The following is an 18,757-nucleotide window of genomic DNA, read 5'->3' on the forward strand; positions in this document are numbered from 1 at the left end:
TGAAGTATATATATTGATTATTATTATTATATAGTATGATAAGTATCGTTATGTCTAGTTTTGCACCAAGGCTCTGGAAAGCCAGAACTTGCCCTACTTTGTTCTTTTGGATGACTGTGTTTAAAAGGGCGATTGTTTGGGTTTTTTAAGAAAAAGTCAAGTAACATATTTGTAAATAAAAAATATTTTATAAATGAAACTTATATATGTTTGTTCACAGTGATATGAAAGTCAATGGTGGAAAATAAACTAAGATAAAAATATTCTAAAATATACTTCAAACTTAAGGTTAAAAATTATATTTCTGTTTATAAGCATAAGCGAAAAGACGAGGCCGTAAATTAGTCTATGATTTGCAAAGAGTGAACAGGACCCTTGATGGCTGAAATTGTAAATGAGATAAAAGAAGCCAATTCTCTTCACATTGACATTTAAAAAATAAAACACCTGTTGAATACGGATTAAAATTATGTAAGGTTACTATAAGTATGACAGGTCTACATATTAATGGAAAGGGAAATTTTGCTACAATATATCATGACTTTCGCCAAATTAGCTGGAGGATACCATAAAAGCCAAGTTTTAGGAGAGCGCAATATCAAAAGCTAAAGAATAGTCGCGGGACATCGCATCTCTTTTTGATGTATATGTGCCGATGTAGGAGAGAAAGGGAAATTTTGACTAAACTGGGAAGGATATTTTTGCCGATTCACATTAAATTTTATCTTCTGTCCTCACGAGCATGCGGTGTTCTCCAACTAATTTTCAATTTTTGGCGTTGTTTCCCTCTAGACTTAACTTTTGGGGTTCCCTCAGCTAATTTCCCGAAATCGCAATGTCCTGCAGTAAATTTCCCTAAAGGAAACTTACGTTAAAACAGCCGGGTCCATTGGATACTTGTATCATAATAATCAACTGTTCTAACATCTGCCTACACATGAGAGAGCAGACCACATGACCCTCTTGCCTGCCTTAATTGCTGGATGGTTCTAGGATGGTGGTAGTTTGCCTGCTAATTTTATAAAAGAGAAGGGAAAAAAATACACATTTCCATGGATCCTATGATAATCTTTGCCAAATCATCACTCACTCAGTTGCCCAACCTTCCAAGCAAAATCGGCTCCAGAACGACGCGCTCTTCGAAACGTTAACATCACCAGCGTTAGGAGTGTGCGGCACCGTGTCGCGTCGGCACGAAAGATCGCGTCGCCGGCGAAGGCGATGGCGGGCGGCGCTGTCTCGCCGGAGATGGCAGCGGCAAGAAACAGAACAGCTCTCGATTGCTCTGCTGCACATCAAAACGGAAAAATCCGCCAAAAGAAACGGAGGATTTGCAGCATGGATCGAACTGACACGGAGCAGAGCAGAGCAGCACAGTGAAAATTGGGAATCAACAAGAACTGATATTTATTTCAGCGTCATCGATGGACGCCACACTGCGGGGAGGATGGGGATCGGATCGAGCTCACAATTCGGGGGGTACAACACCGCAAATATATAATTTTTTTTATCACCGCCGGCCGGATCTGACAGCTCCGGCGACCGGAATAACTACTTACCGCTGCTAAACGCACGCACGCACGCACGCGTCCGTTCGTCATCGGATCAGTTGGCGGCGGCGGCGGCGGCGGCTGCGTCGTCTCCGGTCGTCTTGTCCGCATCCGGCGCCGGGTTGAGCTGGAAGGCGGTGACGGGGAGGGCGCGGCCGAGGCCCGCGGGGGTGCGGAAGACGATCTTGGTGCCGGAGGGGCTGAGGACGATCTCCGAGATGGTGACCCAGATGAGCAGCTCCTTGCTCTTCACCCCGGCGAGGCTGTGCATCCGCCCGGGCTCCACGAACGCCGTGACCTCGCCGGCGTACCAGACCTGCTTCCCGATGGTGTCGAAGGTGTGGGTCACCCCGCCGGACTGCGCCTGCCGGAGCCAGACGAACCCGGCGGCGCGGTTGTAGCCGACCTCCTGGAGCGACGGCAGCGGGAGGAGCCCGTCGGGGAGGCCGAGCTCGGCCAGCAGCTCGCGGGCCTTCCGCTCGCAGAGCTCGTGCCCGGTGTGCACCTCCGCGCCGGAGCGGTGGTCCTCGACCAGCTGCGACGCCATCGCCGGCCGGTGGTGGGTGGCGGTGATTCTTGGCTTGCTTCCGGGGTTGGGTTGCGGGGAATTTGGGGTGGTGGAGGACACCGGGAGTGTGGCAGTTTTATACGCGATTTGTGGGGACTTGGGGAGGAGGTTCGCTGTTGCATCGCGCTGGAATTGGAATTGTTTGGGGGAATTACTATAGGCTAAAATATAATTTTTTTTTAATTCCTGTTTGTTTAGAGGGACTAAGAGCATGTTGTTGTAGGCTTTATCTCAAGCCACGTAAGTAACAAGAGTCTATTTTATAATAATACGTATAAAGATAGAGTCATGTGTGGTTTCTTCTTTAATGCACTAAAATATTTTTTATTAAGCTAGTTTCCTTTTTTATACATTCTCATGCAAGAAAGTTTCCTTTAATAAATACTAAGAGTCAACTCTAAGCCGTTGTTATTATGCATGACAATAACTTTTCTCTCTGCTTCTGTTTGCTCCGCATCACCAAATTTACTTACGTGGCGATTAAAAGAGTCAGCTAATAGACACCTTTGTATGTGCCCTAAAAGGACTAGAACCTCATAAATGACCTACTACTCAATAGTGCCCAACACACACATAACTATAAGCCTAGAGTAGTAGAGTAGATGTACTATAGGTCTTTAGTTCCTTTTAGCATCTCGCCTAGGGACTATAGTTTGAGTCCCTTTTAGTCCCTCATGTTTGGTATTTTAAAAGCTAAAAAGTACTACAATGGAGGGACTTATGAATTAGCATTTCCAAACAAACAGCCCCTAAATCTATGGTAAGGAATATATAATTTTAAGAAGTAATTTTCTCCAGTCAAAATATTTTTCATTCAGGACAAATTTAGTTAAAGTTTTTAAAATTCTGATGTGCAATTTTGTGTTGAAATATATTTATAAAATCTAATGAGTTTATGATATTATGATAGTATTTTTTTAGGAGAAAATCTATGTGTATCACTTGCTTTGTATTTAAACTAAATGTTTGAGAAATAATGGATGGTAAGAATTTTAGAGCTTTGACAAAATATTATCCTAACCAATAAATATTTTTAACTGCAGAGAGTACTGGCAGATGAAAAGCGATGAAAATATTTGAAATCGTGTTTTTGTGCTTTTGGATTTTAGTTATTCCATGACTAAAAATTGTTAGAATATGGGTGAGAATCTAAACTCTTTAAGGCTGGGTTCGATTGAGCACACAGTTACGTAATTATCTTTTCGCTTCTGCTTATCCTTACGAGCAAAAAATTTAAATTTCAAAATTAAATTTGAATTTGATTTTGATATTTTTTATCATGCCTTATTTTTAGCCTTAGCTTTTACATCACGAAAAACACATACATAAAGTTTTGTTGACAAACTATTTTTATTTATTTTTATTTGTAAATATGCCGTCCGGAAAAACCAAACCATCACCGACATGTCAACTTTGTCACGCGTAAAACGGGACAAGCTACTAATGTATGATTAGTTAAGTATTAATTATTAAAACCTTTAAAAATTTTGTTTATTTTATTTCGCAACTAATTTTTCTATAGTTTTTTGAAAAACATAATTTAGTAGTTCTGAAAATGTGGTAACGAAAAATGAAAATGAGAAAGTTACACAGCCAAGTTGCTGGATCAAACTCTGCCTTGAGAGGAGATACTGAAAGAAGCAGCATCTGCTGAAAGCTTCCCCAAAGGTGCAAACAAGACTTCAGTTCTATGTTCTACTACTATCTATAGAAGGAGAGGAAGGAGGGAGGAAATCTTATAAAACGACCATCTAATTTTATAAAACGACCATCTAATATTTAGACACCATCACTTCTTGTCCAGTAGGGCCAAGGCCGTAGGAGTCCTGCCCTCTTGGAGGTGACGAAGGATACCTGCAGAAACTTGGGATATCTCAAGAGATTTAAGACGTACACATCCATGAAATATTTTACTGCATTCTCATGCTGTGTTGAAGAGATTTGGAGCTGAATATTGGAACCTAGTCTGTGTTCTTTTCTACTGGATTATTTCTCGATTGTTGTGTGTATGTTTTTCGAATGGTTAAATGGTGAATTCTTTTATAAAAAATGTTTATATATAGAAGTTCATCCTCTAAGTAGATTTTTAATTTTGTAGTAACTAATTTCGTCCTTTATACTATTCAATAGCTATCAGAAAATAAGATAATCTTTTATCTTTCATTTATTAAAAGAACGCAGCCGAACTGCTAAATGATATACTTTTTATAAAGAAAGGTTTATATATAAAAGTTCATCATATAAGTATATTTTAATTTTATAGTATTTAATTTTATCATTTATACTATTAAATAGCTATAAAAAATAAGATAATCTTTTATTTTTCACCCATCAAAAGAACATTGTCGCAGGAGTCTTGGAAAGACAAAGTTTCCATTCTTCTTTGTAGATTTTTCTCTAACTTTTTGCTCCGCTTTGTGTTCACATTTCCTACGCAACTACATTGTGTCTTTTTGGGGAAAAAGTTTAAGTTTATTATATCACATTTTAAAGTAGATTTTTAACTTTGTATGGTTAATTCCATTATTTATACCATTATATAGCTATCATATAAATCAGAAGATCTTCATCATCGTAAAAGGACGTAGCCAAAAACTACTCCATAAACAGTTTTTACGGGCAGTCCAAATGTGTTTTTACAAGCGAGAGTGATAGCTGAAGTCAATAGATCACCTGGAAAGATTGAGCATCTTCACCGACCGCTTGGCAGCTGCATACGAAAATGTATCTTTACAGGTGGTGCACCCCATCCACTGCCTATAAATATGTAATAATTATTTTCCGTGACAAAAAAACAAAAAGACAATGAAACATCGCCTAATCGCTCTATTCTAGTGTTAGTCGCTAGCTGAATGTCACCATCCACGCCGTTATCAGCATCTTCACCACCTTCACCAAATCTACCCTCCTTGAGAGCGAAGTGGCCAGATTTGACCGTCGTCGTCGTCCCCGCTTTTGCTGGTCCACGTGCGGCTCACCGACGTCATGGCCCCGCAGCCGGATCCGGCCACCGTCATCATCACTGCCTCCATCGCACCCCACACCCATTGTCGTTGTCGCCACCACCACCGGATCTGGCCTCCCCGAGGTCACCATCGATGGATCCGACATCCTAGGGGTCCCCGGGGTTGGATCTAGCCTTCGTCATCGTCGCCGCCTCTATATAGAGAGAGAGCGTGGAGGATAGATGAGAGCAATGTGTGTAGAGGCGATAGAAAGAGTGAAAGAGAGGGGGATGGATATGTGATCTTATCTCCTCCTTATAAGTGGCGGACATACCCATGTACAAAAAATAATTTTTACAAGCAATCTGTAAGGTGGTCCGCCTATAAAAAATAATATAATTTTACAGGTTGACCTCCCTATAGGCCGCCAATAAATATCATTTTTATAGGTAGCATGTAATGTAACAGGCACTTAGATCATTTTCTGCGGGCGGCCCATGATTCTCCCACCTGTAACTTTCACGTCCCGTCGTCTGCAAAAATCATTTTTAGGACAGTGAAAGTCAGGTTTCAAATGGTGGAGGATGACCTCGATTATTCAACTCCAACTTTGCAATACTTTAATCAACTATTTTATCATTTTTATAATGGTATCCTGATGTACCTCATATTTCTATTATAAAAACCTTGGTACTTTTAGGTGCTAAAATTTTATACTAAAAATTTGATACCTTGCTATACTTTCTTAATCAGTGTAAAATTTCTCTACTTCAAAGCATATGGTTTACTCACATAGTCACATGTATCATCATACCGCACCAAACTATGATTAAGATACTTTCCAAACAGATTCTTGATCACACCATGTGCCATAGCTAAAGTTTGATAAAATAATGAGTGAATGACATATGTGTCTTGGGACAAAATATTGTGCCATGATAGAACCATATAAATGGAACAAATCGCTGCCACTGAAAATTCTGGTCAAACTCTTATGACTTAATTACCAAACAACTAAATGAATCATATTGCAAAACTTGTTGAATCTCGATGTATGAAAACAGCACCATTAGCTTTGTTATTGAGTTGATACTATAGTCTGACCTTATTAAAAGCATTTATCAAAAATATTCCCTCAATGTTTCCTGTTAATAATATTACATTAGATGTTGTATTTATACAGCACAGCTTCTACTAAGATTTAGCACCATGGAGAATTGGAGGGTACTGTTAGTTTTCTTTGTTTTTTTGGACGGCACTACCTCTGTGAACCATCCTACTCCCTCGCCTTTTCACATTTGACACGGTTGATTTGTTTATACATTTAATAATTCATTTTAATTAAATTTTATATAAAGTTAATTATTTTGTTGTGATTTATTTTATCATGAAAAATTTAACATGATTTATAATTGAGACGAATCTTAGGCTCCAGCAAATCACCGCAGTAGATATTTCTATTGTTTGTGTAGACTACACAAATTTTCTATCCACTTTAAGGGGACCATGCTGTGTTTTTCTCAACGGATTATTTCCAAATTATTCCTAGTAAACTATGTGTTTTTTGAAAAGTTTTTATATGGTTTATTATCTCACCTTTCTAGAGTATATTTTCAATTTTATATTAGTTACTTCATCGTTTACACCGTTACACAGATATAAAAACTCAGATAATGGCTCATCTTCCATCCCCAAATAAACACAACCTTAGAAGAAGACTAAGGGGTTGTTTAGATGGGGCTAAACTTTTTAGCCCCATGTCACATCGGATGTTTGGACACTAATTTGAAGTATTAAACGTAGACTAATAAAAAAACTAACTTCATAAATGAGTGGTAATCCGCGAGACGAATTTTTTAAGTCTAATTAATCTATAATTAGATCATGTTTACTGTAGCATCACATAGGTTAATCATGGATTAATTAGGCTCAATATATTCGTCTCGCAAATTAGTTCAAGATTATGAATGAGTTTTATTAATAGTCTACGTTTACTATTTATAATAAGCGTCCAAATATTCAATGGGACAAGAGGCTAAAGTTTAGCCCCTTGTCCCAAACAGCCCCTAAGATTCACTTCTAAAAAAATTATGAGAATCCATTTGAAAAATTAGTTTTAAAAGGGGCTAAACCATTACAAGTTGGCAACTGCTCGCTAGCTGCAAGTAGTACAGTGCTATGACCGTACGAGCGCAGGAAGTTCACTTGTGTATTTATTGATTTATGGGCATCAAATGAGTCGCACCGAATATAGCAGGCAGGAACAGAACATTGGCCGACAAAGGAGTAAAGGTTCTGCTAATATAATGGTGCAGAATCTTTTTTTTGTTAGCTGTTTAAGTTAGTTGTCTAGGTAGAGCGAATTTGGTTTGCTATCATGCTAAAATTTATTAATGTCGTTAGATACCAAAACAGACATTGCCCTTTTAAAGTATCATTTTAAAGTATCATTATAGAGGGATTGTTTGGCTTTTTCATAATGAATTATTTATAAATAAAAAATAATTGGTGAATAAAACTTTTATACACATATTGTTAGCGATATAAGAGTCAATGTTAGAAAATAAATTTTGGTAAGAAAACCTAAAATCAACTTTAAATTTAAAATTAGCAATTTCAATTTTAGTTATAAGCATAAGCAGGATCAAAAATATAAGGTGATAGCTAGCAAATTTTCTTATTATTATTTTTCGGTTACATGGAAGGTATACATACACCCATAAGTCAAACATAAACATTTTTTATACTATCTTAGTTTTGAAAAGAAATAATGTGTCGATGTGTGTTATCGATTGTGTGCACCAAAATAGTTTTCAGTACAGTTGTATTGGCTGAGTTCAATAAAATTTTCATTATCGTCATCAAATAGAGTCAACCGTGATCCAGACCAGAGCGATTTGATGGATGATGAAAAAGTTCTAAAGACGAAACTAAAAACATGATCAAATAGTGTATGTTAAGTAATTTTAGATGATCTCATCCAACCAGAGGAGGCGGTAAAAAATTATACCACGTGTTTATTCTAAAGGGAAACCAATCACCATTCTTCTCCCACTCTAAGGGCATGTTCATCGTGGGCTCTATCTCAAGCCACATCAGTAACAAGAGTATGTTTCATAATAATACGTATAAAGGTAAAGGTAAAGTCAGGTATGATTTCTTCATTGATACAATAAAATATTTTTTATTATGTTAGTTTTTTTTTATACACCCTTATGTAAAAAAGCTTCCTTTAATAAATGCTAGCAGTCGACACTAAGCCGTCTACATGACAACCACTTTTCTTTTTTCTTTCTTCTTTTTTTTCTATTTCTATGTTACCAAATTTATTTCCATAACAATAAAGCAATAAGGAGAGTTAGCTGATAAGTAGTTAGTATGCCCTCGACGACGAGGGCGACAGTTGCCAAATCATCCACTCCTACTGTTTCCATTCCATCAATGTGTACCTTCATTCTATACAGTGTAATCACAGATATTTTTGGCTGAGGCTTGGGACCTGTGACAATCTGGATGGACGATGAGCTCGTGTGGCATCCTTTCTGATGGCTGCATCTATGGGTAAAATCTATTTGAGTACGGTCGGATCGATACCACTATCTTTTCCTTTTTTTTTCTATATAAGCAAAAAAATAAATTTTTAATCTTAAATTTAGAGTTAATTTTATGATTTTTTATACAAAGTTTATTTTTCAGTCTTATCTTTTATATCGCTATGAATACATATATAAAAATTTTATTTATAAATTATTTTTCGTTAGTAAATATAGAGACAATCACCCCACGACGTTTCCATTTCCTAACATATATTTTCTTCTGAATACAGAACCAGAACATGTAGTGCCGGATAATATATTAATTGTCTCGTAACCTAGCCAATATTTTTTTTCTCGGAATCGGATTCAGAAACAGGTATTTATCCGTCCCTCTAATCCATATATACACTATATTATAAAAATTCGTAAGTGTCGTACATCTAGCGTGACCTTGTGACAATTTACCCCGACTAACGCTGAATCAAATCACAAAACAAGTCCATGCTACAATGGATAATAAGATGCTTGGTCCACGGAGTAGAGATCTTCGGTTTGATTCCAACTGGAGCTGTATTAATTTTCCTTTTTACTGCGCGATTTTTCAACAAAACAGATATCCATGTGGAAGCGTATCGTCTACCGTTTGGGGTGGTTACGGGTGCCGTAGCTATTCAATCGCAGCCCTCTATTTTAGCACGAAAGATTAATGTGTTTTTTAACTTGTTAATTTGGATTTAAATCATATATTTAGTATAAATCTTAGGAATAGTTGGCCAGAATGTATGAGGCACGACGGCCTGGCCCATTGTATGGGGCTACAGCCCGGCCCAACCATGACACAGCTCTACCGTTGGGTTATGCCTGAGCCGTAATGTCGGCACATTGGGCTGGGCCTAGCTAGCATGGCACGAACAGCGAAGGCACGAACGATAGGCTGGTTCGACCAGACACAAATTAACGGCTGACACAACAATGATTTGGCCCAGAGGCATCGACCAGGCAGGCCGACCGATGGCCTCGCCCAACTCTAGTATCCATAGTATATAATCTCCCTCACCCCCACGCCGCTCCGCCTCATCTCTTACTCTCTCGCCCCTCGCTCTCTCAAAGCCCTAACCCTAACCATCCCACCCTCTTGCAGTTGACCTGACCGCGGCTCCATGCTTCCGCTAGCTGTCGGCTCGTTGTAGACCGAACCATCCATCTTCGTCTCAAGTGGACGCCTTGCCACATCTGTCCACCAATCCCAAGTCGTGACTTGGGGTTGCCAACTGTCGTGCCCATGCGGCTATGCGCGGATCCACTCGACAATTGCACACCCCTCTCTGTCTCATCTGTTTGAGTCTCTAATGTAACTTGTTTCATTGTCTCGGTGGTCGTTAGATCTAGTCATTATCTACCTCTCTTTGTGTTCTTCTTCCGATCGTTGCCTTGCTAGTTACCGAATCTAGTCGTGGCCTTTTACTGGTCGTTGGATCTAGTTATCGCTCACTCTCAACCTCGATCTATGTGTTGACGTCAAAATGTGATCGTTGACGTGTCACACACAAATGCCTGAGAGTCAATCTTAGACAGCTCTAGTGCAGGACCTAAATCTTAGAATGCGCGGGCGTGCCGGTCAGTTTGATCCTACAACTGACAAGATAAAGAATAAAATAAGCCGATCAGCTATCGAGCCGATAGGTAACAACAAATCCAGCCGATCGGATATTGATATACCAGCAATTAGCCGATAGGATGAACGATCGGCTATAAAAAGCTTGGATCGGCTAGAAACTTAATAGAAATAGACTTGAATTAAATATTAGACCAACGTAATCTGCCAATTTACTTATTAATCTTAGTCGATCGAACGAGCCCCTATAATCAGATCAAACCAAACATATATAGATCGGACTTAACCAAAACAGTATGCAGTCGAGCACGATATAGTTACAGGAAACATAAAGATCGATAAGGCTAATAAATAACCGATGAATTACTTGGAATAAATAAACAATGAATGCTTTGCTGCGATCGGCTAAAACCAATTTACGTGTAATTCTCGTTAGCTGATGCAACATAAATAACTATCAATCTAACTAAAGCAAGCCGATTGATATAAAAATAAAACGGTAAGACAATCGGCTACTCTATTGATGTAAACATGATGAACATGTAGATCAGTAAAGATAATCGGCTATAAACGACTGGCAAACGACCAAGATCTATAAAATACCTAACTTAGTCTACTAAGAATAATCATAGAAGATTGGATCATCCGAGACAGTTCAAGATTACGCCTAGCAATGTCAAGCTAGATACTAAACAGATCTAGATCACTATCAAGCTAACGAGCCGATGACCGATAACTTATCGGCCGGTTACTCCGATAGAACAATGAACAAAATACATCGATCTAATATAAACTATTTGATAAACGCAATCTACTAGAGCGGAGCGAATCGAGATAGTACTAGATTGAATATGTCAAATAGCAAATGTCAAACCAAAATAGATCACCCAAAGTGGTCGACCAGATCAACTCAAAATACGAAAGTGATCTAAGCTGAAACTGATACGATAACTGGCAATCGCACAACCAGGTTAGAAGATCAGACCGAACCGAGACAGTCCTCATCTAGCCGAGGCGATTACCGTGGCCTGGCGGAACATAACCCTTACCCCTCCGTCGGATATCGAAGCGATGCAGCCCCACGTCAAGTGCCAAGTTCCGTCAGAGTTGAAACCTCGGAAGAGGGACGAAAGTAGTTGATCTAAATTATGATGTAGATGAATTACAATGATCCCGGGCATACATATTTATATCCTCGGGAGGATAATAGTCCACGTCGGACACAACATACGACCCCTAATAGATAAAAAGAAATAACAAACACTATCTCTAATACGACACACGTTTCTTAATAGATAAAAAAACAAGTCCCGAATGGACTCTAACTCTCTTAGAGATAAAACAATAATCCTAACTAACTCTAATTAATAGATAAAATTACGCCGTCAAACCTTGGTCTTCATGATTCCCTAGGATTCGAACTCCTCCGGATAAAATTTCCATCCGTGATTGCACGTTTTCTTATCCGAATCCAATAAGAAAATTTACTAAATTTTGGTGTTAACACTATGTTCTTGTTCTAGTCCCCGTTTCGCTAGTCGCTGCCTCACCGGATCTGGTTGCCTTGTTGTTAGTCGCCGGATGAGCGTGTGGTGGCAATTATTTGTGCAAAATTGAACACACTAAGAGTGTGTTTCGTTGGCAGGATATCCCGAGATAGGAGATGACCGTCTAGTTATTTGATACGTTTGGTACGTGGGCGAAGCTTGATAGGGTAACCCAGGAAAAGAATATTTTACAAAGGATGCTAAATAAGCATATCCGGACAAATTGGCCAGAAGAGCTCTCCACCTAACTAACAACGATCATTAGTTGTTGTCTAGTGATAATTAGCATATTTTTTCACTAATTAATAATTTACCAAGTTTACATTAGCGTTGGTTAGTGATCATAGATATAGATATATTTTGTTTTTAAGTTATACTAATTATGAAAAGATCTAGGATGGTTAACTTATATTATTATTCATTAGTAATTCAATATGCTCGTCTCATCCATACAACTAAATAAAGAATTGAATCATCCTATTCATCCGATAAAATATAAAACTGAATCACCATATACATAAAAATACGGATGGTCATATCTATCACACATTGACCGTCAACCAAACACATCAAAGTGGTAATAGTCTAGGCGTGTCTGGGTTAGCCTGGGCACGATGGACTGCCGTGCCGTCAGGCCGGCCCGGCACAAGGATGACGACGTAGATTTAGAGACCGTTTGTTTGGAGGAACTAATCCACAAGTCCCTCCACTTTAGTCCCTTTTAGCCTCTAAAATATTAAACATGGGGACTAAAACGAATTAAAACTATCTAGATCCATAAGTCTCTAGGAGAGGTGCTAAAAGGGACTAAATACCTATAGTATACCTACTCTACTACTTTAGACCTATGACTATGTGTGTATGTTATATACTATTGAGTAGGTTATTTAATAAGGTTTTAGTCCCTTCAAACAAACAGGATATAACTAAAAAGGACTTATGTTTTAGTCCTAGTACTTATTAGCACCTTAGTTTAACCGCCCTGTCTAAACTCAAGGGCTCGATCGTGCATCCGTTTCTATCGCTTCTCCCGGAATCCCGGGATTCATCTGTTCTACAGCTACAGATAAATACATCCAACAAAATTTTATCTCGCTCTCCCGTGTGCTTTTTCAATCTCGTCACCGCACTCACTTTGGCTTCCATGGCAATGGCATCATCTTTGACGCCGGTGGTTGGTGGTCGTTAGGTAGCACGCGGCGTCTTCCCGTACATTCGTGATTGATGGCGGCGGCGGCGGCGGCTTCGGGAGAGCGGGGGCGGCGGTACTGGCGGTGGAGCAAGCCGGATTTTTTCCCGGAGCCGTCGTTCGCGAGCTGGCGCTCCTACGGCGGCGCGCTCGCGGCCACCGTGCCGCGGCTGGTCGACCGCGTCGGGAGCCGGTCGTCGGAGGAGGTGGAGGCCGGGACGCTGCGCGCCGAGAGCGAGAACCCGCTGCGGCGGTGCCTGTCGTGGGTGGACCTCGCGTTCCTTGGGTTCGGATCCGTCGTCGGCTCCGGGGTGTTCGTGCTCACCGGCCAGGAGGCGCGCTTCGACGCCGGCCCGGCGATCCCGCTCGCGTACGCCGCGGCGGGGTTCTCCGCGCTGCTCTCGTCCTTCTGCTACGCCGAGCTCTCCACCGAGATCCCCTCCGCGGGGGGCTCGTTCTCGTACCTCCGCGTCGAGCTCGGCGACATCGCGGCGTTCCTCGCCGCCGGGAACATACTGCTCGAGGCCGTCGTAGGGGCGGCGGGGCTCGGCCGGTCGTGGACGTCGTACCTCGCCGCGCTCCTGGGCCGCGACACCGACGCGCTCCGCATCCACGTGCCGGCGCTCGCCGAAGGGTTCAACCTGCTCGACCCCATCGCCGTCGTCGTGTTAATCTGCACCTCCGCGGTGGCCGTGTCCGGCGCGCGCATCACGTCCACGCTCAACTCGCTGGCGTCGGTGGTCGGCATCGGCATCATCGCCTTCGTGCTGGCGGCCGGGTTCTCCCACTTCGATGCAGGCAACCTCGCGCCGTCCTTCTTCCCCTTCGGCGCCGCGGGCGTGTTCCGCGCGGCCGGGGTGGTGTACTGGTCGTACACCGGCTTCGACATGGTGGCCACCATGGCGGAGGAGACGAGGAACCCGGAACGCGACGTGCCCCTCGGGCTCATCTCGTCGATGTCGGCCATCACCGTCGTGTACTGCCTCATGTCGCTGGCGCTGGTCGGGATGCAGCGGTACAGCGAGATCGACGCCAACGCCGCCTACTCGGTGGCGTTCGCCGCCGCCGGGATGAAGTTGGCGCGCTACGTGGTGGCGTTCGGCGCGCTCAAGGGGATGACGAGCGGGCTCCTCGTCGGCGCGCTCGGGCAGGCCCGGTACACGACGCAGATCGCGCGGACGCACATGATCCCGCCGTACTTCGCGCTCGTCCACCCGAGGACCGGCACGCCGATCTACGCCACCGCCGCCGTCACGCTCGGCGCCGCCTGCGTCGCGCTCTTCTCCAGCCTCGACGTGCTCGCCTCGGTCTCCTCCATCAGCACTCTCTTCATCTTCGCGCTCGTCGCCGTGGCACTCCTCGTCCGCCGCTACTACGTCGCCGGGACGACGACGGCCGCGCAGCTGCGCACCTTCCTCGCCTTCCTCGCGCTCGTCGTCCTCTCCTCCATCGGCCTCTCCGTCTACTACAACTCCCGGTACGCCGCGCGGTGGCCCGGGTACGCGGCGTTCGGCGCCGGGTGGGCGGCCGGCGCGGCTGGGCTGGCGCTGTGCGCGGAGCGGCAGCGCGTGCCCAAGGTGTACGGCGTGCCGCTCATGCCGTGGCTGCCGGCCATGTCTGTCGCCACCAACCTCTTCCTGATGGGCTCGCTCGGCACCGCGGCGTACATGCGCTTCGGCATCTGCACGGCCGCCATGCTCGTCTACTACGTCCTCTTCGGCGTGCACGCCACCTACGACCTCGCGCACTCCGACGACGCTGCCGCCGACAGGCTCGAGCACGGCAAGATCGCCGCGCCGACTCCGCCGCCGCCGGCATGACACGGCTTGAAGCTTTCTTGATGATGATTTAGTCGTTTTAATTTTGTTCCTCGGAAACGAGCAGCAGGTCTCATTAGTCATTAATTTTCTTTTCTGTCGGAATTTCACATTCATTTGGATCTCCCCTGGAAGATTTTTTACTCAATTCCTTTTAGAAGTTAGATGTTTTATATGAATTACTGTAAATTTTATACTGACCTCTTTGGAAGGTCTCATTAGTCATTAATCATAATAATCTATCTGAATTACTAGGGTGCATTTCACATTTATTTGGATGACTGGATCTCTATGGGCATTTTTTAAAAAAAAACTTCCTGCCAGAAATGAAATGTTCTATATAAATTACCACTGCAAAATTTATTATTCTGAATTATGCCTGAAAAATAGCCCAAATGGCCAGTTTTTTTATAATTATAGCTTTAGTTTTTCTGGTTAAATTATTTTGTTGGTTTCCATCTGATCCGCAGCAGCTTCATTCAACCTGTTGTTTTCATCTAAAGTTACAAGTAACAACAAATGGATGTCACCATCACATAACCTGAAGCACAAACATAGATTCTCCTCTCCATAAAGGAAGAGTGCACTTATACAGCAGGTATTAGCACAAAGCCGAAGACAATCATAATATAGTGACGGCGCACATGCTGACACACTAATTCTGGCTTAACGCAGTCCAAGCACACAGGGCACACTGTCAATCATCCCAACAGGCACAACAAATCCCATCCTTTTTTTTTTTGTTCTTTTCACTCAATCCTGCCGACAAAAAACAATGATTGAAGGCAAAGAAAAAAAGTTAGCCCTTGTGAGATATTTCGTCGCCTTGCAATGCGACTTTATACAAACTGTCTTATTTGTGAACGTGTTTCTCGTTTGATTAATTATTGTAATTTTTTTGGAGAGCCTATGGAATATGCACCACATACATATATATATATATATATATATAAGCCAAAATTTGAATTTTTATCCTTCAATTTAAAATTGATTTTGAGTTTTCATTATAGCTTATTTTTTAATCTTGTCCTTTTAACTTGCTAAGAATGCAGATATAAAATATTTATTCACAAACTGATTTTAGTTTGCAGATACGCTGTATGGCTGTTTGTGCATTCTAGTGGATGAATTATTTCGCTGTATCCTTGTGCAAATAAATAGGTCCTGTGAGTGGTCCAGCTAGATATCTTCCATTTGTCCATCCAGATGAGCGCAGTATCTATTATTGGACATCAATGTAAATAATTGGTCATTATTTTTTTTAATGTACTCCAGTTGTCCCTTTTTAATTGATACCGGATACGGTTCATGAATACTCGTCATTTTTAGAAAAAATGATTATTTAAAAGAATGCCATACTACCAAAGTACGTACAATGCAGACTAAATAGAACTATACTATTTGCATTCATCAAAACATGGAAATTAAGTTTTTTATTAGTCAAAGATAAATTCACACTGATCAATGGTGATAAATACTATCTGATCCCAAAATGTAAGCATTTTTAAGTTGTTTAATATGGATTAAGTTTAAAAAACATTAATAAATAAGAAATAAATAAAGTCGGAAAATTTGATGGAGAAGAAAAGGAAAAAATTGAACACGAAGTAACTGATGAGACAAGTAATAATATATATTGTCAAAAATACTTATATTTTAGTCCAAGATTTGATTCTAAAAATATTTACATTTTAGAACAGAACGAGTAGAAAGGAACCAGGAGGAGTAAAAAACGAGTGACAAATCAACGCAAAAAAAAAATTAAGGCATGTACTTTTATACTTTTGTCAGTCTAAAAACTAATGTCAAAAAATACAAAATGATGAAATGTTCCCCCATATTAATGTAAAGATAGGTTATAAATTAGCAAAGTGCGAGTGCATTACAACATAACGTCCAAATTTTATTAATGTTATTCTTATGAATTGCATTTTTTTTCTGGTTTGACCATGTGCGGCAGCTGATGTGGCCACCGCTGCTTGGCTTGGGGTGGTGTCCAATTTTAAGATGAATCAGAGATGATGCTGCACCATTGGATTGAGATCCAACGGTTCCACATCACTCAAAACTCAATGTATAGCGTGTGACGTGTCACTAGCTCGCGTCTACTTAACAAGTGATCAAGCGTGCACCGCGTAACTTACTGGGAGCAGTCGACGTCGGGGGAGAAGGTGTACGGCAGGGAGAGGCCGCAGTCCGCCGGCAGGTCCCTCGCCGGCGCGGCCTCGACGGCGGTGAACTGGCCGGCGACCGACTTGAGGCACTCGCACGCCGCCTGCCGGTCCTCGGTGGTGGCCGCGGCGGCGGCCAGGCCGGACAGGCCGTCGCAGCACTCGCTGGAGGGGTGCTCCTCGTCTCCCTGCAGGAATCCCATGCACGGGGACACGTCGGAGATCACGCCGGAGCACGAGAACGAGACCTCGTCGGCCTCCAGCTGCCGGAGCGCCAGCAGCAGCAGCACGACGAGGACGGCGGCGAGGCGGCTCGCGTTCTTGCCCATAGGACGCAAGAGTGTCAGTGGCAGGAGCTACGATTAAATTAGCTGTTTCCTCCTTAGTCACTGTGGTAATTCGATGCTATTGTTGCACTGAACTAGTGATCTGTACAGGCTATTTATAGGCAGAGATACAGGAGATGGAAGCTCAGAGTTCGTATTAGAACATTCTTAATATGGTTTGACTCTATTTACATGAGAGTGTTTAATTAATCCATTAAGAGGGACACCTTTAATTTTTATGTTAAATTGTTACACATGCATGAATTTCTAGAAAAGATGCGTATGATTGATTGGTACAGTAGGTAAGCTAACGAAGACATATATACAGCTTCAAGGAGGTTTAAGGTGCATGCATGCTCTGAGTGAGGTTCTGTTTACTATATATATATCACAAACCAGACGACATTTTCCAGCCAGAAAGGCAAGAATGTTTAGTTTTACCTGTCCTTTTGACATCGCCAGACACACATTTTAACTTTCCAGGTATAATGTATTCAGAAATTCATCCGGCCAAATTTGTGTTTCACACGTTTCCGTATCTACTTCAACAACATGTCGCTTACAGGTACTTACGGAAGAAAACACCGAGAAATATTTTTATGACTCAATTGGATATTCACTTTTTTCTTATTACTCTAACGTAAGACTTTCTAATCTTACTTAGATTCATATGGATGCTAATGAATCTAAACATAAATATAAATTATATATATTCATCAATTAATAAATTTAGACAAGACTAAGCTAGAAAGTCTTACCATATGAAATAGAGGTAGTACAACATATCACATGTTACCTAACTAATCACTAATAAACAAAAAAAAGCTAAAATAAATTAATATGAGATATATTATTTCAAAAACATGTACTTGTACTAGTCGTAACAAAATAATAAATTTAATTGTGAATTATGTCTACTAGTTTTGGCTTAATTTGTTATCTTTGTTATAGCTCGTATAAGCTAGTCGAGTTTAAACTTGCATGCTGTGAAGTAATATATCTCATATTAGTCTATCTTATTATTATTTTCGAAAAAATGATAACTATTAGATGACACATGTACATGAAAATAGTGAATATCCAACCGAGGATAAAAATCCATCTGCAAGAAAACTGTGCAATATACGAAGTTTGTACTTCAACAACCAGATGAAATTTGCGCGAAGTACTTACGGTAGTGAACAAAACGCTTGCAAACTATAGTTTAAATTTGACATGATTTATCACAAATTAGTTTGACTTAGATATGAGTTGATCGCGTCAGCTCCTACATGAGTTGAGCAGGCTTGACCATTGTGAACTGAAGATCATCTGCAATTAGCAAAATGCTCCCTGCCCCCAATCGAAACGAAAATGCCATCATACCTTCTCAAACGAAAGGAAAATGACATCATACTTTCTCAATCTATTATCTTACTAAATTATAATAGAAAAACAAAAGAAACGTATGCATTCCGTCTCAAAACTTGGAAAATGCTGAAAATTTGAATCCC

The 18,757-nt window shown here is 41.4% G+C and overlaps 3 protein-coding genes across 3 annotated transcripts; 1 reads left to right on the top strand and 2 right to left on the bottom strand.

The window, feature by feature from the left end:
• Positions 1-1,383: 1,383 nt before the first annotated feature.
• LOC102705262 lies at positions 1,384-2,184 on the bottom strand. The gene has a single exon (XM_006656970.3). The coding sequence runs from the start codon at positions 2,095-2,097 to the stop codon at positions 1,606-1,608; it is 492 nt and encodes a 163-aa protein (XP_006657033.1). The 5' UTR covers positions 2,098-2,184; the 3' UTR covers positions 1,384-1,605.
• A 10,606-nt stretch (positions 2,185-12,790) lies between these two features.
• LOC121054704 (cationic amino acid transporter 8, vacuolar-like) lies at positions 12,791-15,054 on the top strand. Its single transcript, XM_040525095.1, has one exon. It carries the CDS (start codon positions 12,986-12,988, stop codon positions 14,768-14,770), a length of 1,785 nt encoding a protein of 594 aa, XP_040381029.1. The 5' UTR covers positions 12,791-12,985; the 3' UTR covers positions 14,771-15,054.
• A 314-nt stretch (positions 15,055-15,368) lies between these two features.
• Positions 15,369-17,334, bottom strand: LOC107304417 (non-specific lipid-transfer protein 4.1-like). The gene is made up of 2 exons (XM_015838472.2): positions 16,912-17,334; positions 15,369-15,526 (listed from the first exon to the last, which is right to left on the bottom strand). The coding sequence occupies exons 1-2, from the start codon at positions 17,265-17,267 to the stop codon at positions 15,517-15,519; spliced, it is 366 nt and encodes a 121-aa protein (XP_015693958.2). The 5' UTR covers positions 17,268-17,334; the 3' UTR covers positions 15,369-15,516.
• Between the last annotated feature and the right edge of the window lie 1,423 nt (positions 17,335-18,757).

Source organism: Oryza brachyantha, chromosome 6 (assembly GCF_000231095.2).
Source record: "Oryza brachyantha chromosome 6, ObraRS2, whole genome shotgun sequence".
Lineage (NCBI taxonomy): Eukaryota > Viridiplantae > Streptophyta > Magnoliopsida > Poales > Poaceae > Oryza > Oryza brachyantha.

What these genes read in the sequence shown, in the direction of transcription:
- LOC107304417 (XM_015838472.2), bottom strand. Translation starts at nt 17,267, where the DNA reads ATGGGCAAGAACGCGAGCCGCCTCGCCGCCGTCCTCGTCGTGCTGCTG.
- LOC121054704 (XM_040525095.1), top strand. Translation starts at nt 12,986, where the DNA reads ATGGCGGCGGCGGCGGCGGCTTCGGGAGAGCGGGGGCGGCGGTACTGG.
- LOC102705262 (XM_006656970.3), bottom strand. Translation starts at nt 2,097, where the DNA reads ATGGCGTCGCAGCTGGTCGAGGACCACCGCTCCGGCGCGGAGGTGCAC.